Source organism: Lytechinus variegatus, chromosome 11, assembly GCF_018143015.1.
Source record: "Lytechinus variegatus isolate NC3 chromosome 11, Lvar_3.0, whole genome shotgun sequence".
NCBI lineage: Eukaryota > Metazoa > Echinodermata > Echinoidea > Temnopleuroida > Toxopneustidae > Lytechinus > Lytechinus variegatus.
The window spans coordinates 27,694,636-27,718,268 of NC_054750.1; the positions used below are offsets into that span (position 1 = coordinate 27,694,636).

The 23,633-nt window shown below is 37.9% G+C and overlaps 1 protein-coding gene across 1 annotated transcript; it reads right to left on the reverse strand.

Moving 5' to 3' along the window:
• Positions 1–1,126: 1,126 nt before the first annotated feature.
• LOC121424085 (carrier protein YMC2, mitochondrial-like) lies at positions 1,127–20,204 on the reverse strand. The gene is made up of 9 exons (XM_041619676.1): positions 20,078–20,204; positions 13,806–13,959; positions 11,337–11,405; positions 9,346–9,408; positions 8,389–8,461; positions 7,505–7,552; positions 6,698–6,837; positions 5,413–5,478; positions 1,127–2,111 (listed from the first exon to the last, which is right to left on the reverse strand). Exons 1-9 carry the CDS (start codon positions 20,133–20,135, stop codon positions 1,934–1,936), a joined length of 849 nt encoding a protein of 282 aa, XP_041475610.1. The 5' UTR covers positions 20,136–20,204; the 3' UTR covers positions 1,127–1,933.
• Between the last annotated feature and the right edge of the window lie 3,429 nt (positions 20,205–23,633).

Here is a 23,633-nt window from a genome sequence, read left to right on the forward strand (position 1 = left end):
AATATCTAAGTAACGTTAGTCTAACGCAGTGAATGACCCTTTTCTAATCTAATCAACTTTGTTTAGGCCTGGCCCTCGATCTAAATCTAAGTTCGAATCCAGTCCAGGTCCAGGACCCAAGGCAGGCCGATAATGCATGGTAACATCTAATCCACAAGAGGGCGCCATACACGTAGAAAAATATATTAATGGACCGGTTGGTCAATATATTCATCGAAGGTGGACCGGCTGGGAATATACATTGATTTCGATCATATCACATGACGCGCTATGGACCAATTGCGCTTGGCTATCTCTCTTGGCTATCTTATATATCCAGATATTTTATCTCAAACATTGACTGGTTGTTTACAAGCCATTTTCTTCCTTTCTCTGCATAACTTTAATCTTTATCCAATCTCATCATTGTTCAATTTTATTTGTCCCCTTTATTATATAGCAATACTAATGTTATCATAAAGCATGCAATATCTTTACAATACCATGATTTCTTGATGTTAGAAATTTCAGTGAGGGATGCCCATATGTCTCCACTTAATTACGTTTAACTGGTTTAGGCAGAGACAAATGTGAGTGTAAAATTACTGTTACCATATAACAGATTCTAAGCTGTTGTTATATTTGCTTTAGCATATTTGTACATAGAATAGTGTAGCATAATGCGTTATACTTTTAAGACGTATCTCATAGTTAAATCGTAGAGGACCATATTTTTATGTAGTGATATGCCTTGCTTTTATTGGAGAAGTATGTCAATTCGCTGGGAGCTGCAGTGGCGTGCGGTTGTAAGATGTATAAGCTCCGAATAAATCAAGTTGAACTGTATACTGAATATCTCCCAAATTGCTTTATTTGCATGATTTAGAATGAGTAAGAGGGTGATTTGGTGTATTTCAGAGGAATGAGAGTGTATCTCATTGCACAATAGACTTTTGTGGGCGAATTTGCCCCAAAAGAGTTATAAAAGTGAGAAGAGGGGACCGGGTTCTGGAGACTGCGCGACGGCACAACGCTTTTTTTTTAGAATTTGCAGAGAAAAAGACAATGATGAAACTTAGTGCCTAGATGGGTGACGACATTCAGTTATTAACCACATTTTTCTTTTTCGTTACCTGACCATGATTGCTATGTAAGGAAAACTGTTACACATACTATGAATTGAGGTTGGGATGGATGGCTGCATCAAATAAAGCAACTCTGCAAATTGTGAAAGAAATTGAATTTATTTTATGCACATATCTATACAATCACAAATCCCCTGACATTGTATGATGTCATAGAATTCAAGCAGATGAGAAGCACAATAAGGCCTTATTTCCAAACCTGCTAATTTAATAATAATAATAAATAACCGGTATATTTACCCAGAGTAGCCACTTCAGTTCTGAAAACTGGTCTCCCATTGAGTTTTGCTCAAGCAAAGTACTCACCTGGCCAGCAGTGCATGAAAATTGTATTGTTGGGCTTTATAGCTTTATATATATATGGCATTAAGACCAACTTTATAATTGACCAAATGAGCTCAGCGGCAGCAATGTCCGACACTCTGCTATTAGAATATATATGCAGCATGGATATTAACTGACCATCAAATCATGTGGACAATGGACTAAGTGATGTGGGCAAACTTCTTAGACCAAAATGCTATTGGACCAAATGAGTTCTGCAATAATGTTGTTGGACATTCTTGTGAAAAAGACCAACTGCTATTAACCCGACCCTTCACATCGAGTGGACCAACAACTTAGACCAAATTGAAATGTGGCCAAATAAGTTCAGCTACATGGATGTTTGCTATTCTGTAGATCAGAATAACTTGTACTGAACGATTCAAGAGATTGCTGGTTAAGGGTCGCTCTGACGAGCAGCATTATGATGTTTCAGCTAGATCTGCATGGAAAGACTAGACGACTCATGGACTGTTGACCGGTCATCAGCTGTCCCTTAAACCCCATTCTGAGACCTTCTTCTGAGCGTTTGCCATGACCACCATACTCGTGCCATTCGAGATGAAGCTGCGTAAGGTACCCGGTCCAATCCCACGGTAGAGAGCGAGGAATCCGCCACGTTCTCTGACCACAAGGCGCATCCTCTGCAATGTCGACATCTCCCTTTAAAAGACAAAACAAGGCAATGCCAAAAATTATTCAGAATTTCTTACATTTTTATTTTGTTTGCTTGGATGCAAAACAAGATTAAAGGTGCTTCAACCAATCAAGCTTTTAGCTTATGTTGCAACACCTTTGTATGTTCATTATTTACTTGTGTTTCATATATATTTATATATCATCTATGTATTCTTTTACATTGTAAATTGTGAACATGCATGAATTACATAAATGAAATAAAATAAATAAAATAAATTTATTACTCGGTAATTATCCTACACCATAACAAAATAAAATTATTTCACAAATACACACACTGAAATCTATGTCTCTGCCATTGCAAGATCTGAATATATTAGGCCCTAAACATTCCTAAAAGTTTCAAAAACTTTTTGAAACCTGACTCAAACATCAGCCCCATACCAATATGCAGAGCTACGAACCTTGTCCAACCCCAAAAAGGGAATCATTATGGCAAAAAAGGAAATTCCAATGAAGAAAAGATCCTTAAAACCAGACTTGCCAACAATTCTTGAAGGACTGGCATCTGAACGCAACCATCTTGTGATCTGTGATGACTTAACTTTTTTGTGTCAATGATGATAAAATCGAGAAGCAGGTTTGCTTCTGGACTTGATTTCATCAGCCAACTTGATCCAGCACGTTGACTTTCCCACCCATCAAAAAGGCCATACTTTGAACTTGATTATGACAAGCGGGTCTGATGACATGATTTCTAATGTTCACTCATCACACTTTAATCTTCCAGACCAATCATCTGTCCGCTGCCATCTTATAATCAAGCCAGATCCAAAGAAAATTGATATCAGTTCTTGCAAGCTGAAGGATATTGACATCCAAGGACATCCAAGCTTGTAAGCTATTTCATTCTCCCCTCCTCACTCTTCATTCTTTCTTCTTTGGGCTCTCCTCTCCTGTCTCCACTTTCATTTTTTTGATATACCTCCTAGCTCTGCTGCTTTTCTAAATTCTATTTCTTTAACTTCTGCCCTCTACACTTTCTTCTCTCCTATTCTCTTCGCTTACATGATGTATATATATATATATTCTTAAGTATCTTTGCACTGTATATATGTTTCACATGTGGTCTATGTCTTACAAGCTGTGATTTTTAATGCATCACCTCAATTCTGCATTTTAATTATTGTTAAATCATTGTTACTTCATTGATGACATGTATAATGTTTTGTAGAATTGGGAAAAAACTTGAACTTCTGTCCTTGACCAGCTGGTTGATCAATATAACAAGGTACTTCAAGCTCTACCTAATAAGCATGCCCCACTGATTACAAGATTTGTAATGACTACAAAGCCTCAATCACGTTGGTTTACTGATGATCTTCGGAAGAGTAAAGCAAAGATTAACACAACTTGAGAGACAATATCATCTCTCCTGACATTGACCACCAGATCATGGAGAATGAATGTTGTCTCTACAGCAACCAACTTGCAAAGGCTACAAGAGAGTACTACTCTGAACAACTTGATGACTGAGATATTCATCAACTCTTTGGAAGAGTTGAAACATTGATCTTTACCTTCAAGTCCTCCCATCGGATAATGGCCCTCATCTACCGCTTGCTGATCGCTTTTCTCCACTTTCTACCATCAAGAAATCTTGCCCAGCCATGTCAATTGTGTATTGCATTTACCATAAGTAACGGTGTATTAACCGCTCCTTTTTCTCGGCGGGAAAGAAGCAAAAGTCGGGGGTGCGGTTTATACACGGTGACGGGTCCGAGCCAGCCCGCTGTAACCCCTCCCGTACATGTACGATGTCTGCCAGTTCACAACACATCGAGTGGCCGGGCGTAGCCGCCCAGGCAATGTCGTTTAGAGGGGTATGAGCCGCGGGTAATGGGAAGCGATTATTACGGTTATTATTACGATTATTATTATATCTTAATTAAATATTGTCCATAACAAACGCACCCACCTTCATGACACTAATTTTGACTTTATTCTCAGTTCAAAGTAGTGAAGTTCCCTGGCTAATTTAAAAGAGATGCCAAGTATACTCGGTAATATTTTGTCACCGCTGAATGAGAGTTGAGTGAGTTTAGAGATTGCATTGAAATGTGGTTATAGTGCGACTTAAGCTGGCGCTATTCAAAGTCCCGTTTCGCGCCAGCTAGTTTTTTTTCCTTCCTGTTTGCTTTTCATAAGATACCATGTAAACCACGCACGAGAGAGACGGCACGAAGCCGTAAAAAACAACTGGAAAAAATGTCAATTTCTTTATTTCTAGAACCTTCCTGTAATCCCATATCCAAAATTCGTGCTAAGACATAAAATTTCTGAAAGTGATTGTGAGGTTGTGATGCAAGAAATGTGAATGTTTCTTCCTCCTACGCTGGGAAAGACAGGTCATAATTTGATAAGATGTACTGGCATGACTGGTACTGTATCGTAGTTTGCAATGTAATGGCAGTGCTGTGTGTGTGTACACTGTGACTGTGAGGTGAGTGTGTAAGTTGCCAATATTGTCGGGACCGTTCTTTCTTTCTAACATTAATTGATCAAGAACAACAGATTTCCGCATACCTATAATCTCTTTGGATACTTTGAAATCTTAAACTTAGATTTTGTTTCTTCGTACCTCAAATATACATGTAAATGTGAGAAGAATTTTTTTTTTTTTTTTTGTCCAAAGTTGGGGGTGCGGTTAATACACTGTTACTTACGATACACGACTGGCTGGAACACAACTCCTACTACTAGCCAGCATTGATTGTCTGAGTGTGATGTATGCAAATACAGTGATTGTTGCATTGTATCGTGTTCATCCATGAACTTTTCCATGGTGTCTTGTCATTTGATCTTTTGCGGAAATCACCCAAATGTCTTCTAATTCAGCCCTATGACACCAACAACTCTTCTCAAGGAACGTTTGCAAATATTGGAAGTGTATCATTTGTTTGAAGATGGACCAGTACTCTTTGCGAATGTGCATGATTTCTTCCTTAAGCCACGGAGGAGAAAACAACATCAAAACACATTTGAAAATATTGATTTGGGCAGATAATGCTGAAAATGCAAAATACATCTTGGCAGTTCTGACCCACTAACCCAAAATATTCCAATACATTCAAGTGAACACAAATTCCTACCTAAATATAGAACAAGCTTTCTCAACGACTCTGAGTTAAGCTCACAACCTGAAGTCAAAACCTATCTTTTATGGTACGTGTACTGTATAAGAGGTATAAGCTTTTTAAAGTATTGATAAGTAACTTTTACCAATCACCCCCAAATTATCGAGAGTATGTAATTTAATACTTACTTTCCATAATTTCCCTGAACCTGAGATTTCATGTATTCTAGAGGCCAGACGATCCACCAGGACAGAGTGTAGAATACACGGGTTAAGGTAAATATCTTTCTTATCATTGTCAACTACGATTGCCTCATTTGTGAACTCGAATTTAGAGCTTATCTTATGTAATTGCAGCAAACATGATATAATGAGGAATTACACAAACCTGTTCATAAAGACCCCTTTTCTTATCTCTATCAGGTGGTCATTATAAAAAGAGTTCAATGCATTATAAATTCATCAATGAATCATGGTAATATGCAACATTTTATAGTGCTTAACAAATAAAGTGTTTTTAAGTGCTAAATTCTACTAGTACCCTGGATTTAGGAGGGATCCATGACATTTGCTCCGGCGACAATTGCTCCGATGGAAAATCTGCAAGTCAAGCAAAACATAAATCCTATACGCCTCCAAAACATAATAAACCCTAATCCTTATCTTTACACTATTTTGACGAAAAAACTCTAATTACGGCACAACCCTAATTCTAACCCAATGCCATCTGAGATGTTAGACAGGAGCAGATCTCGTAGAAGCGTATGTCATGTCATGGGGGGGGACCTCACATACATTGGAGGTACGAGGATGTGCCACTTTAATGACCCCCTTTTTCAGACCTAATTTTCAGTTCTCTAGATACTCCGAAAGACAAAAGTTTCGTTCAGAAGTTGCCCCGTCCTGCTCACAAGACCGCTGTTATAAAACATCCCAGTTTTCCCAGCCCTGCCAAAATTATCCAGCACAAGTACCGCATGCGAGAGCTGCATGCACGGCTTCACAACTCCCTATTACGTAGCCGCTAGGAGCTCCATGTACTACTAGCGCCAACATACACTTGCGCAGCGCTAGCGTGCATCGTACCATACCTACAGTACCGCAATCTTGCTCTGTAGACCATGATTTTCACACCGCCTGGTACATAATTTAGTTGCCAAAACACCATACTTAACCCTTGTAGTCAGTTCCTTACACCCCCATTCCAGGGTTTCATGACTTGAATGCCCTCCATTCCGGGAGGAGAGCTAACCTGATAAGGTGCTCAGCACTCAATATTTTTTCCTACCGATTACCATTTTGACTTACTGGTGGAGAGTGGGAGCTGTGGAAATACATCTTGCCAAATGAAGCAAGTGCTGCGGTGGGATTTGAACCCCTGACATTATGGTTCATGTCCAGAGACTTATCCACAACACCTCTGAAAGTTATGAAATAAAATAAACAGAATAACAATTGTTATCACAAAGGATATGTCGCTGCAGTCCCCGAGACGAGGAATGGACCAATCATACGTTGTTCAAAGATCTGTGGGAAGTGCCTCCGTTGTGTGTCGATGAGGATGAAGTAGGTCGTCATCAATCCTAGCGTCCTGCACCATGTCACTCCAAAACCCTGCAAAAAATGAAGGGCAATTTCAAAGTATATTTAACGTCTATTTAGAGTCAATCAGAGTCTATGCTGCATAACTGTAGAGCACTTATCATTCACTTTATCAGAAGTCTGACTCTCTAATAGAGACTTCTGATAAAGTGGGTGATAAGCACTGTAGAAACTAGTGTAATTACCATTACTAGTTCAATTCAATTCATTTAATTCCTCTTTCAATCTTTTTACATTTACAATGATAGTTCAACATACATATTTACAAAATAAAACATTTAAATCATTTTTATAATATAAGCACTGTACAATAATACCATGAAATCGAAAGGGAAGGAGAGCAACCAAAAAGCAGAGCTTTTAGGGTGAAGGCCCCATTTAAACTAAGATAAAATAAATAAACAATATATATACATATAATTAATAAAAATAAAAATAAATGATTCAGTATACACTGTCTACAGAGATCAAACATATAATCGTTTATTTATTGCAAAGAGTTGCCATACTTATTTTTCTAGCCTCTAGATGACACTAAAATGGCATACAAATTCTTACATTGGGGGTGAGCAGGTGCTCCTCAAACAGATGTAGTAATCTTGAAAGCACAGTAAAGCACTAGGTCAAGTATTATAAACTCCTCAAAAACTCAACAAACTTGTGAAAGTTTCTTACTGACCTTGTAAAGTCCCCTGAATGACCATGTTTGTTGTGTTTGCCTTCTTATCTGAAAAGAAATAAAGAGAAATAGGTACGAGATCACACAATCACAATTACATTAAGAAAAAAAATTAATATAATTCTACATAATTATACTTCTTTCCATGTATCCCCCCTCTCTCTTTCTCTCTCTGTCTTTCCCTCCCTCTCACATCACTTCTTTTTCCTCCATACTTTTCCTCTCTCTTACTACTCTCTTCATTTTTCTCCCGTTGTTGTACTCTGTTAGTACAGTACATCATATTGTTCACTTGACTCTTCGAATACATTTCAGTACCTTACAGAACGCACACTCTTCACTCCCTGGGGAGTATTCCAGGAATATGCCCTCAATATGTTCCCATTGCTACGCCATGAAATTTGACATTTGCATCCTATCGGGTACCTATTTAAACACTTACCAACCCTGACTGTTAAGAAAAAGAAACAGTACTGAGAAATTTCCTGAAAATAGGAACATTATTACATTTTCTATAAAATAATAAGTTTTCACAGAAATATGAATACGAGGGTTAAAATAGCAATTTTCTTTCCGCAAAATAGGAATATTCTTATTGGATAGGAACAGATGACAGGTGTGCATGAAGCCATGAGGAGAGTGGCACTGACACCTTGTTAAAGGATGTGAATACATCAGGGGGATTTTTAATACACAACCCTCTGATTACAAAGCGAAAGTCAGGACTTAAAGAACCCGTTCAACACCTACATGGATGACAGCAAAGTGCACATTAATGTCTTGCCAAAAATATTAAGAGCCATGGTACATGTAGGATTTGGACATATGATCCTTCTAATTTAAAGGCAAAACTTGAAAATCAGTCATCACTCTACTAAACTTACTTTTGCAAGTTCCAGAGGGCACTCAATAATTGCACGGGCAGTAGATCCACATAATCCAGCTAAAACTACACGTCTGCAAAGAGTTTGTCAAAAATAATCAAGAAACAAAATTAATACATGAGGAAAATTAGATTGCAGAGAAACTGTAAATTTGTCGAATTACAAGACACTTTTAGGGATGATCCAACATACTTTTATTCCAGATGTGGACTTTAAAAATAACCCTAAACAAGTACGGTATATCTTTTGATCTCAGAATATCCTGAAGTATTCAGTCATGTTATTCTCACATAAGTGATTTCAAATCAATTTTTGCAAAGATACCCATCTGAAGTGGGACTTTAGTTTCCATAAATTTTGGCATACATATACATGTAGGCCTAATGTCCTTCACATGTAATTAACAATACATTTAGCTAGGGATAATGCCTTAAACCCTTAAAATGTCATAACTTTCTCATTTTAAATCCAATTTTGATGAAGTTTTCAGCATTATAGTTGTTAGATTTTTCTATATTCATTCAAATCAACATTTTTCTGTGGTGGACTTGACCTTTAAATATAGTGAAAAACGTACCATTTACAAGTATTCCAGGTGCTTAAAAAACACCCTTTTTCCAAATGTTCACATTTCTTTTCTACTTTATTTCATACGCCTAAATTCTTTGTTCATGAATAACAACCCTTTTAACAATATTTTTTTCTAAATTACAAACATGGTATCCCCCCCCTGGAATGACTGGTAATTGGTACCAGCCAATGTGGAGAACCACTTCACAGAATTTTCAATTCTTTAATAGGAGATCTCCAGGCAGTGTTAACCACATAATGTTTCCATTTTTATTTTGTCATGTCTGTTATCGTCTTGTCTGGAAAGAAAAATTCATAAATACATAATGAATAAATAATCTGCTATACACTGCAATAAAGATGGAATTAATTTTGATTTTGACTTACATCTGTAATCCTGCAGTAAGCGGTATTTCTCTTTTACATGTGGAGTTATCAAGAAAGGTATACCTGAAAAATAAAAACATATATTTTAAAACATTACCATACAGGATATGAAATTTGCACACACATGCACATTCTAGGGTACGCTATAAGAAAGGTATACCTGGAAAATGAAAATATCATGTTTTCAAACATCACCATATAAGATACAGAGGTGACAAGTTCAAAGACCAGCTATGCGTGAGATTTTCTGTAAATCTGAGTGAAATCACAGACATTGTGTACAATGTATATGGGGATAGGCTGTGATAGTTGCGTGAGACAGAGATTTGAGGGGATGAACAAGAGTCCAAAATGCTTGAGTCTCACGCATAATGCGTGACACTTGGTAGCTCTGAAGATATGAGATATGAGTAGTGTATATAAACAGGCACAGATCTATCTGGATTAGACACAACACTAGTTTAGAGAAGCCGACTATTGTGCAAAAACAATATGGCCCCTATATTGTGTCTAATCCAGCTGGACCCACCACGCCTGTGTTGTAAACATTCATGACAAGTCTATACTGCTGTCTTTTATGCAAGAATCCTGCAAGGATCTTTTCACTGCTATCCGCACGCACCATAGACAAAGCAATGGGGAAGATAAGAAAACTGGGCCCTGCCGAGTTACAATTGATCCAATCTATTGTAATTCTATGGAAATCCATCAGTGTCATAATTTTTTCTACAGGAAATTTGAAAAATGTCCTTTGTAAACAAAGGAGAACACACCGAATTGTCAAGAAATCAATGAAATTTTATGGAAATACACTCATATCTAGAAGTCTTTTTGAATAAACATGAACTTTATATGTTGACTTTGCTGGCTTTCCATAGTTGTGATTGATCGGATAAATCGCAACTCTTTTTAAGATGGGCCCCAGGTGTGAAAGGCGCTTCCGCCCGTTTTAGCAGGATTCTTGCCACAAGACTTGGCAAAAGCTTTTTGGTGATGTGCACAAGTAAAAAATATTTGGTGTTGGGTTGTTATTCACACCAGGGGGCCGCTTCATAAAGCTGTTCGTAAGTTCAGAGTGACTTTAAGAATGACTGGTGATCCTTTCTTGTGGTAAATTAAATATTGGGGATTATTCAAAGCATGTAAGAAAGGTTCACCGGCCGTTCTTTAAGTCAATCTTAACTTACGAACAGCTTTATGAAACCCCCACCAGAGGCCCATTTAATGAAAATGGTGTAACTAATACCTTTTTCATAAACCCAATTATGCGGCTAATAGCAGCATAATTTGGTCGTTAAATCGGAGGAGGACCAGAGTTATCCGCATTATTTTGATGCTGCTATTATCCGCATAATAGCAGCATCGGGACCAGATTTTGACTTTATGAACGCATTTCGAAAGTAATGCGGATAATTGCCATGGAGCGGTCACAAGGTCACCCTTTTCCAACGCAACCGCATCGGAGGGGGTGTGTGCGGTTGCCATGACGATTATCCTCCTTTTTCAGGACGGGCGCTCGTAAAAATAGTGCGGATTATTTTCGGAGTTTATGAACGCAATTTTATGGAATTATCTGATTGGCTGACAGTAAACTGTCTTCATGAAATTGGGTCAAGAAAAGCACCAAACTTGATTCAAGCTGCCTTCCAGCGTTCAGTGTATTCAAGGAATTAATCCTGCCGGGCACCCATAAACCTCACCTGGGTTAGTGCAGCACTGTGTGGGTAAAATTCTTGATGAAAGGAAACATGCAATGGCTGGGATTCGAACTCACGTCCCTCTGATTGAAGACAAGAGTCATAACCACTAGACCACAATGCCCCTCATGATCTTTAATCCTGAGATTAATTCATTCTCACTAAGTGAAGAGCTACATGTATCTATAATGTAGTTTGGACCACAGAAATACCATTTAAAGTTCGCTTCCAACACCAACACCAGCACCAAGACTAAACTTGAAGTCACCTATTGTGTATGTGTATGATACTTACACTGACTCAAAGACACCAAACTGTGTTGATCTGTAGATACCGGACCCCCACAACACGGGTATTGATCCTCTGCAGATAAAACAGGGATAAAAAAAGAGATACCAAAAAGTTATACAAAAATATCAGACATAAAAATGATCATTAAATTCATGCTCGAGGATTAGTTTTGCTGTATTAAGAAAAAATAACCCTAAGAGTATGCCAAGGTAGATTAATTTGTTTTGATAAACTTTCGTCATAAATAATACTCCCCTTTTCATCAGATTTTAAATCATGTTTTTTTTACATAAATGTGCTTCATGATATAATTGTTTGTTTCAAGTGATGAATTCAGAACTTGAACATTAATCATCTTTTCATTTACTAAACTTAACATGGGCTTCATATTTTTGTACTAAATTATCAGAATTGTTTTTTGGGACGGGGGGGGGGGGGGGGGGTGGGGACTGGTATATTACTGGAAAAGAACAAGCATACATGTACCATATTTGTCCTGAAAAAAAAACAGACTGTAGGCCTACAGGTTTCACTAGAAGAGGGATTGAAAGTAACACAAAAAGGCAGAAATTATATTTTCAATTATATCTCAATAATAATACAGGTCGAAATGTATGACTTCAAATATGTACATGTACATGTAATTCACAATGACTGTTTTTACCAATTAAAATGCGATTAGCCTTTGATTCCTTTCCCAAACGTCATAATACCAGCATTAATTTAAACACCTGTGTCCATCCACAAAAAATGAGCCACTTGAGTAAATGGTGAGCACTATTTCAAACAACAACACTTTATAGGGCAAATGTTTTTTTTTACAGTTTGCCTTTTATATCTGCTGGCATGATTAAATCCTGCTTACGGTTTCTGTACAAGTTCAATTGTGGGAATAGACTATCATTCAAACATTGACTGATCATTCATGAAAATTTGGATCATTTGTCAATGAGATTTAGCACCCTAAATTATATGAAATGCAATATTCCCAAAGTGCATATATATGTACCCAGTACCCACCTAAAAACACTGAGATGTCCAGATTTTTTTTCTCTGTTCCTCCCCTTCTCTGGAATGCTCTACCAATCCATCTAAGTCTGAACTCAAGACCAATCTTTTCCAGTAACTGTGTACCGGTAAATAACAGTTTATCGGTATCATCCACAATAAAAATATCACCTTCATCATCATAATCATCAATCATCATCATCACCATCATCCCCTTCATCATCTTCATCATAATCATCAATCATCATCATCATCACCAACTTCATCATCCCCATCATCATCATGACCCTTATCATCATCATCATCATTATCATCATCATCACCATCATCATCATCACCATCATCATCATCACCACCACCATCATCATCATCACCATCACCCTTATCATCACCATCACTCTTATCATCATCACCTTCATCATCATCATCATCATCATCACCACCATCATCATCATCACCATCATCACCTTCATCATCTTCATCATCATCAATCATCATCATCACCATCTTCATCATCCCCACCATCATCATCATCATCACCATCACCCTTATCATCACCATCACTCTTATCATCATCACCTTCATCATCATCATCATCATCACCACCACCATCATCATCATCACCATCACTCCTTTCATCAACATCACTCTTATCATCATCACCATCATAATCATCAATCATCATCATCACCATCTTCATCATCCCCACCATCATCATAATCATCAATCATCATCATCACCATCATCCCCTTCATCATCATCATAATCATCAATCATCATCATCATCATCACCATCTTCATCATCCCCACCATCATCATGACCCTTATCATCACCACCATCATCATCATCATCATCATCATAATCATCAATTCATTATCACCCTTTTCATCATCACCTTCATCATCAATCATCATCATCACCATCATCATCACCACCATCATCACCATTAGGTGGTTTCAGACCGCCTCGAAGTTCGCCAGTTCCAGGTATTCTCTGATCGGGAAATTTACCCCGATCAGAAAATACCAGGTATTTTGGTAATGTGAAAGCAAACTACGCGTAATCTCCCCGAAAGAAAATACCCGCTAAATAGTAGGTACTTGGCGAAATTACGAGAACTTTCGTGGGGATTTTTCCAAGGTCGCAGGTATTTAGGCGATGTGAAAGCAAATTACGGGAACTTTTATCCCAGCGTGTCGTTGGGCGCGGCGGCGTGGGTGGCTGCTGGGCAAGTGATTTTGAATCTCCCGCCTTGCCTGCTTATCAGACCACACTGCGCATGCTCGTAACTTCGGGAACTTATCCCGAAGGATGTGTTTCGGGGCGGTGTGAATGCAGGAATAATTAATGGGTATTTTTTAGCCTTAAAAAGTTCTCGTAATTTAACGGGGATTCTTGTGATCGAGGCGGTTTGAAACCGCCTAGTATTATCACCATCACCATAATCCACAAGCCTAAATCACCTGTAAAGTCCAATGATCCCTTGTGTTCTCAGTGTCTTTAGCAGTGTCTTAAACATGTTGGTGCCCTCATAGCCAGACTGCGCCTGCATCTTGGTTTTGATGGTGTCCAGGGGATGTCCGACAAGGACACTGGTGGTCCCGTACAGGACACCAACTACAGAGGATGGTCAAGCAAACAAGGAAAAATATCATCAAGCAGACTGAATTTTTGTCTAAGCTACATATCCTAGGGACTATTACAGAAAGATTTGCAATCAAATGCAACTCCAAAAATTAAACACATCTTGACTTTCAACTAATGCAACGCATTATTTTTCCTGTTGGCTTCTTGCATCTACATGCAACTCTTTGTGTAGCAGTTCCAAGCAATCCTCAATTTGGCAAGAATCTCACCTACATGTATATTGTAGGATATAAAAAAATATACAGAGAACAGAGAAGTGGATGTATAGAACTTATAAGCTTTGCGTTATGGAGTCGAAGACCCTGTAACACAAAGGCTTGAATTAATCATTAAAATTACAATGGTCGATCATCATGTGTTTTGCATGTAAGCTGTAAGTATATTTTAAAATCTGCAATTGATGGCAAACCCTTTGATCCAACAAGATTATGATTACCCTCTACATGAAATATGACTGGCACAGTTTTTTTATTGTTAAATAGTGCAACCCCATCGCCACCAGGTCCATCCCTTTTTTTTTCTTTCAAGTGCTGCTGAATTTGAAGTAATAAAAAATGTAAATAATGGAATGCTTCTACATGTACCAAAAATAATCAGATCACCTAGATACAGGAAGAGATGAAGCACCGGAAGAGGAGCGATAGGGAGTAGGTCACCCCATCATTAAAACCGCCCTTCAACTTCCGGTACCGCTAGTCCTTCTAATCCCGGCTACCTAGTTAGACGGCCTACCCGACCAGGCCTTCCTTATAACAAGAAAATCCCAAGCTTGTCCTCATCTCATTCTATTACTTCACCACTGAATTCCCATCAACCAGAATCCTAACAACTCCTCCATCCTCAACAAGTCGAACTCCAGCCACAACCAGAAATTCATCCAGATCCGGAACCTGAAACTCAACCAGAAAGAGCAGCAGCTCCAGACCTACCACCAAAAGAACCAGACTCAGGAAAAAAAGGAGACGGCACCATGGCAAAGGATTATGGGAGGAATACCTCAAGACCAATGCCAAGATGCAGACAAATGATCCAGAGGATCATGTCAGTAGGCTGATGCATCATTGCAGAGTAGCTCTGAGCAACAGCGGGGAAAATCGTCCAACAGCAAACTCAGAAAGACGGTCCCATTACCATGTATTATCAAACCGAGAAACGGTGACCAGGATCGTGGAGTCCCTACACCTCCCAGGCGGGGGATTTTGTACTTGCTATTCCAATGAAGTATTGAAATTTAGAGATGTTCTCTCTTCTCTTGCTAATATCTTCATCCTCATTCCTTCTTATTTTCTTGCGGAGAATGTTTTTTTTTAATACTTTCAAAAAAAAATCTTAAAGTTTATTTGTTATCATATCAATTTCATTCCAATTTAAGTTTTAGCCTATATTAATTTTGAATTCTACCTGAGAGAGTGATGGGGTTGGGTACAGGGGGGCAAGACGTTGAATTCAAATACATGCGTCATCTAATATTATCATTATTATATTTGTATTTTGTTAACTTTTGGACTCCTGCCATTTACAAGCTTTTTTTAAAAAAAAAGCTTTCTACAGGTGTTCCATTTTCCATTTCTTTCTATCACTTACAATATTAGAAAACTTTTATTCCTGATGCCATTAGACTGTTGAATATTCTCCCTGCCATTACAGTTAACTACACTTCAGTAGCCAGCTTCAAGGCTGATGTGCAGAAAATCCAATTGCGCTAATACTGCGCTAATTCTTTTTATTATATTATTATCATTATTTTTTTTCTTTCTTTCTTATTTAACCGTACGTACATAGAATAGATCTTAATTCCACAGCATTGTACATACTCATACACAATTTTACAAGTACGATGATACACCAACCTGGTGGACTGTACTTTAACGGATGATGATGATGATTAATTTACTATCATATGCTTATGTATTTGATCTATTTTTTGTATATACATGTGTATCTCAAATGTACATATTTTGTTGTTTTTTAATGGAAAAGAATAAATTAATTGAATTATCTTTTGTCTAATTTTCTTCTATCCTTCAATTACATGTTGATATTATACTCTGTAAGGCCTGAGTAGTATTAATTTAAGGATTATAAATGTTGTAGATAGGTTGTTAATTGAACACTATTGGCATCTCTGCATCGTCCATTTTTTTGTTCTTTAATTTGAAATGAGTGGAACTATTAGTCATATTTGGCAAAAGTAGTCAGTGCTTCAAGCAGTTGTAAATGAGTTTCTGAATACAAGTGAAGTGTATTTGATTGCTGAATTTGTTGGTTGTATGAGAGAAACAGTGTATTTAAGATATTCAGGAAGCACAAGCTACTTCCAAATACCAAGTATCTTGTTTAATAAAAACATTGTATAAATAATTGTTAATTTGTTTGTAAATACTCAGAATACTCGGATGTTTTGACTCTGAGAAGCATTTGGTCGTTCAAGGGATGATCAAGCGCAATTTTACCTATAAAAACAGACAAGTGATTCTGAAACTGTATAAATCGCAGGTACGTCCACATTTGGACTATGCAATTCAGACTTGGAATCTATACCTAGCACAGGACTAAAAAAATACTGGAGGTCCAAGCAAGAGCTACAAAAATTATTCCTGATATATCCATGGTCTATCCTATGAAGACAGGCTTGCCAGATTAAACCTTTACTACATTGGAAAGGAGAGAAAGGGGAGACCTCATTGAAACATACCGAATCATGACACAAATGGACAAATCAAACCCAGACAATTATTTCCATAGAGTTGTGTGTGCCAGAACAAGAGGACACTCTCTTAAATTTGCCAAGGAAAGACTTCTTTAGCCAAAGTGTTGTCAATCAATATAATAAACTCCCACAGTCCACGGTTGAGGCACCAACACTCCTCCATTTTAAGATACAATTATCAAAATTGCTTGTCACTGAGTTGTGCATATTACTGTTTTGTGAATGATAATATTAAGCAAAACTTAAAAATGTCATAACTTTTGATAACATTTTCAGCTTATGATAGTTTGATTTTTCTCTATTTTTCCAAATGAACATTTTTCTGGGGGTGGACAAGATCTTTAATGTTTCAAATAATAGAATTTAAATATTGACTGTAAATATTTATCATTTTATGATATTTACAATCAATATTCAAATGTTATCATTTAATAACTAATATTTATAATATAAATATATATAATAACTAATAATTTTAATCTATGAATTGTTCTTCAAAACAGCACTTTGTAACATAGTTCATCAAAGCTACATACATGTACGTCATAGTGAAGCGGTTCAAAGGTCAAGAGTACTGTATTAATTTATGGTGTTACGAATGGATCGAGGGACCTAATGAGATCGGTCTGGTAATACCCCCATCTCACTAGATGGCGATTCCGCTGCGATCGTCAAAAATCGACAAAGCGTGGTATATCGTAGCTTGAACGTGGCTTGATCTTTTCAATCTTCTCCGTCGTACCTTGATCTTTTCTGAAGCGGCAAGGATCGCCACCATCTTCCTGGTCGCCACAAAATTTTGAACATGTTCAAAACTTACGTAGCAAGATCGCGGAGGTGCTAAAGCGCATCATAATCGAGTCAAGAGCGTATTACAAACAACATATTCGTAGCTGTAACGAAGCTCCAACGCACAAAGCGTAGTAGAAGCGCATTAAAAGCGGCACCGATCGCCCGTGTTTTTCAGGCCCGTTCCCAAGACAATTCTGCTACGCTGCTTCCGTTTACGAGGCGACTGCCTTGCGCTCGACACGCTTCACACCGTTTCCACCACGACGCTTTCCCTTTGGGTGGCATGTGGCACACGTTCTCAGCCCGCTGCAGGCATTCGCGTTGCGCTTTTGCTGCGCCGCTGATGACTGGCCAGCGATTGAGCAGCGACCGTCTGCGCTGCTATGAAACAACGTGCCGATGGTAGCCGATTATCACATTTTCAACAGATTACGAGGCGACACCACGACGTTTTCAAATATACTTCCCAGAAAAAGGACCAAAAAGGGAGCTGCCCAATCTGTTATGCCGGCGGTCCAAGAGGAAGCGAACAAGAGGTTATGGTGGTGGTAGAGGAGGAGGAGGAAGAGGAGGAGGTATAGTAGGAGGATGAAAATCTAACTGCTGAGCCAGCTTGAAAGAGAGAAAAAAAAGACGCTCGCATGTCTTGATGACGAAAAAAAATATATAAATTGAATGTTTTAAAAATAGAATGAATTCTAACTACAGTGACAGTAAACAATATTAAAATTTTAATGATTCGATCACTGATGTATTGATTGGGAAAGCACACTTTATGGGGATTCTGGCATTGTGCCCCCCCCCCCTTATGAGTGCTCTCACATCAGTAGACTACTTCTTGAAAGCAAATTTGAAAGGAATTTACCTAACAATTTTGAGTGACAAACTTTTGTGGAAAAAAATAAACAAAATATAAAACATTTTTATGCTCTTTTATGAAATTCTGGATGCATCCCTCATATTAACTATTAGGCTCATCGACATCTTTTGAGTGAAATTTTAATATATATTGTATATTATGACTTAAGTGACAGCCAGGATCGGACCCAGTATCTTTTTGGCCTCCTCCTTCTACTGTCCTCGTATCAGGTCCTCGTATTCAACTTCTAACTGATGTTGTTGTATAATGCTAAGATGTATAAGTCCAACCAAATTCTGGACATCCATCTTGGTCGGAGGTTGGCAATCGACTGAAAAATGTCTCATATGCCGCGATCAATATGCCGATTGCTTGCAATCGTTTCAAGAGCCCATCATGGATGTAACACAATCGTTCCATTCGTAGCACCACCGTACCGAGGTCCTAATTAGCGTATGGGCCTCGTTGTACGGTCGCTTTGATCGCAGAAGCAGCGCATCACATCTGCCTCAAATCGTGGCAAGAGAGTGGCAGCGTCGTACTACCAGCGTATTACCATCGCCTTCAGCGCAGGTCCGTCGCAGTGAAGTTGTAGTGCAATCGCCTCGCAGGCTAAAAATAGAACTCAAGGACGATTCTGCTACGCTTTGCGGGATTTAGACAGATCGCCATGGTCGCCATGATCGCCATCCTAGTGAGATGGGGCCTAAGAAACCTCTCATTTTCATCTCTATACTAACATATTTTATTACCTCTTCATACGCATTAGGCGTTTGAAGGTTCACAAATGGATAAAATTAAGAGAAACAAACCAATTTCACTCGTTAGTGAATGATTTTTACTTTCTAGCTTCCTGGGACCTGGCTAACCGAAATAGTGAGTGATGGACATCATCGACTATCTCATTTGCATGTCACTCAGTTTTGCATATATCACTGTTTTGTGAAAAATAATCAAAACTTTAAAATGTCATAAAGTTCTTATTTTACATCTGATTTTGATGAAATTTTCAGTGTTGTGCTAGTTCGATTTTTTCTCTATTTATTCAAATCAACATTTTTCTGGGGTGGACTAGACCTTTAAGCTCGGATCAACTAGGGAAGTGGGAGTTGCGGAACAGCCGAAGTAAGTCACTGTTTTTCCCTGTTTATTTTTTCCCGTTTTGGTGCATTTCAGGCCAAAACAGAAGAATAATCCTTATTTTGGTACAGTTCCTGTTATAATTATTTTTATGAAATAAAGACAAAAATCAATGAGCCCCGTCGGGGGGATCTTGCATTGTTAACCGGCCTAATGGTGGCTGCACGATAGCGAGTCGTCTGTGTTCAAGGGAAATTTAAAAAAACAAAAAGGTTAAAATTATAAAAAACTCCTCGAAACAGACGGCTGCCAGCTGTCTGGTCTGATCCGACTGTTCTTGTTCTTGCTGTTTGTTTTGGGTCTGTTTCACGCCGGTAGTAGTCTCCTCAGTAGACACTTGGTGTTGAGAACTCAAAGCCAAAGAAAAGGTAGAAAAACTGCTAGGTAACCGTTCTTGATCACGTTCAAGGTCCACACTGCTGTTCAGGCCAACAGCCGAGCACAGGCCCAGCTGCTAGCTGCATCTCTCGCATCCAATCAACGTAGAGAAAACAGCCACACCTCCGCCACGCCAATCGGCGAACTTCTCGTTCGTCACAATACAAGACGTTAGGTTGATATCATTTGGAAACATGTTACAAACTCACCGCTTATTCCTATAGCACCTTCTTTGAGCCAATGTGATCTTTCTTCATTGTGTGTCATCTTGAATAATCAAATGTAAGTTTATAATCCTAATAAACGAGTTAAATCGTCTTTTCCCTTCTGAGACTGCGAGAGGCGGCGGAGAGCTGTCGTCGGGCTATATGCTAAGCCGCCAATTCCGATGTTTATACATGCATGCCACATACGGTATTCAATGCTAGATACTAGATACATGTCATGCAATGATACACATACCGGTACAGGGGAAAATGCTAATTGTATCGATGTTGATTTCATTCTGAAAAGTCTTCAAGCAATATTAATGTTATACCGAGGTTTTTACCTGATGATGGCTGCTAAGAATAAGAAAGCACAGGCCCTGTGAGCAAGCAACCAGGGGACCGACGGCTTAAGGTACATGACGCGGGAAACACACACAAAAAATTGAAATCTTACAATAGGCCTTCACTAAATGTTCTCAAAGTACATCCTTAACTTGCGATTTTGATAACTTAGTTTTGTTCAGATTTTTATAATACTGTTAATACCTGCATTGATTTTAAAAATTTAACACTCGATTTATTCCTTGCTGACTCTCTTGAATAACATAAGAAAAATATTATATACAAAAGCAAAATTAATAACTCTTATGTTTTGTCGAGTTTCCAATACTAAACTTTGGACATTTTGTCCTACTTCTTCATTGAAAGAGTCCACAAAAATGTCCGCGGAAATAATCTTTTGATTTTACAGTGCATTCATGCCAGCTCATGCAGACTAATTTGGTGCGGCAATGAATATAAGACTACATCAATTTAGGTTTAGGCCTATGTAGAATTAAAACATATAAAGGGCCCTATTAATGAGCTGTAATATTGTTAATTTACAAATTAATATAAGTGCCTACTTAGGGTTAAGCAGTGTTAAGAGTTTAGTTTCACTTCTCCCACTCTCTTCGATCCGCGGCCCTGCCAACTTCTCTCCCAAATTCACAAATTTATATGTTTATGCCCGCTGATGATAGTATTGATATTGGCCTATACGTTTTGAACTTCACATTATAAATTATCAGCAATATGAGTGAAGGTTATTCCTTATGCTCATATAAAATAATAAAAAAATGTGTTAAGCCCGAAGCACATTTAGGATTGCAGTGCATCAGCAAAGCATTTAAGCTTTGATAATATTTCGAGGCATCTCATATCAACCTTGTAACTCATGCTTGCTTTTTGTGATCAAGGTCTAATAAATGAATTTGAAAATAAACATTAATAGTTGACACGTGCCAATCGAGAATTTGATAGTGGGAGGGGGCAGGACTCATGGGCGTAGATAGCGGGGGGATGGGGGGATGCATCCCCCAGAAATTTATGTGGGGGGGGGATGGTGTGTACAATCACCCCCCCCCCAGGTTTCTGTGGGGGAAGAAGCAAAACTATACAGTAATAAAGCAATGAATGCTAGTTAAAATCAATCAATAATAATAGCAGTAATAATCATAACGTACAGCAATGACAAACATGATCAAAATTGGACTTTTATTCAGAGTCAATCATCTTATATGCATTTACAACTTGCAAGTTTTAAGTAATAACAACTGTCTTGCGTCGTCATATATACATTTAAGGATCGTTATTCAGAGTTTCACCAAGTACATTTCCTTATAATAATTATGTATTTGCAAAGGAGATAAGTTCAAAATATTTCATTACAGATTTAAGAAAGTGTCGCTTAATCACTCCCTTTCAGAGCAATTGCTTTCATAACACATTAACACTGTTCAAACGAATTAATAAGAAATTACCTATACACATACACCCTTTTCCCTGCTGGCCATGTCCTCAACCCCTACTTTGCAAAGGAAAGGTGAAAATTTTCAGTCTCTAAGGAGCGAATTAGTAAATGAATGATTTTGGAATGAAAGTGCAAATTTTGGATGGCCTCAGTGATATCCGAGGTTTTTTTCACTCAATATTCACTCTTTCATATATTCACTCCTTAAAGAGTGAACTATTTCACTATTTTTTTCAGAGTATTTTGCGCTTTTCAAAGAAGGTAGAATCATCCAATATATAGACATGCCTTAATTCACGAAGGCAGATTGAATCAATCCATGGATAATTTATGGTCTAAGATCACAGAACAAGCCTAACTCGACCCTCAGCGTGTTCATTGTCGGACCTTTGACAAAAAACATAATCATCTCGCGCATTTACGCGATAAAAATTATCTATACAGTTTACTTCCGACAACCCGGTGAGGTTTATTTCATTTCCATACTTAATTCAATCAAGCCTTTGTAATCATGGTAATTTTAAACAGAGTGTGCTTATCATTTTAGTGTCCGCATATCTGCACGTGGATAAGAAATATAATGTTGAGCTTTTTTTATTTTACCCCTATTACTATAATTGTAATTGATATTTTTTTAGTTATTTGGCTGTTTATTTGTTTATTCCTTTAGTTGTTGATTCATTCGTTTGATCATTAACAATATCGCTACTTTTAAAAGAGTATACTACTATACTAGTAAAATAAGGAATACTAGTTATTCTAGATCATGTTTAGCAGGACTGTCATGACCAAGATGATAACTAGACATCCGACAAAAAAGACACACGAGATAATCCATGAGGCATATCGTGTTATTTTGTTATCTTTAACTCGTCTGCTTTGGCCCATGATATTTTGTTTTTATCGAGTACGTTATCTCCTTCATTCTTTATATTTATATATTAATTATATATATATATATAGATAATCATAAATGGTATAGTAAATGCCGTAAAAATAAAATCATAGATTTTAAAAGGAGCATAGCTCTCAAAATTGAAAGGTAAAGTCACACTCTTCGTCAGTGCCCATGATGTGACAAAAAAAGAGAATTCAAAATCCGTTTCTGAAACAGTCGTGAAAAACACGTCTGTTCATGGGCATACGGATTGTGAAACTCACCTTTCAAAGAAATCAATGCGCTGAAGATGGAGGAAGCGCACTGTAAAAAACGCATCTAAAGACGCGTTGCCATGACTGCAAGATGACAATGGCGAATCTCCGGCTCCAAAACAGGAAAATCTGAAAAGGGCCTCACCGCCAACAGTCGAAGTTTAGCAGTAAAAAGTACCTGAGTAAAATAGAAAAAGTCTATTTTTCTATTTTCTATATATATATATATATATATATATATATATATGACCCAGCTAGGGATCATCCCCCCCCCCCAGGTCTAAGGACCTGTCTACGCCACTGGGAGGGGGTGATTTTCACCTTTTTCTTCATGATTACCAAATAATTGGGATTTTCGCCCCAGTCCCGTGCATGGTCCATGCACGATCCCGGATACGCGCATATAACAATCATGCACATTGCGATTTTTTTTGTTCGAACTATGTGCCAATATTTAATTAATTGGGTGTTTGGAAAGAGAATATATAACCGCTCCCACTCAGTCTGGCAAGCCTGTATACTTGGACACGCCTATATCATTAAGCTCATTAACATCATGATATCCTCATTTATTAAGCGATTAGTTCACTTAATTAACTTTATATGCATACT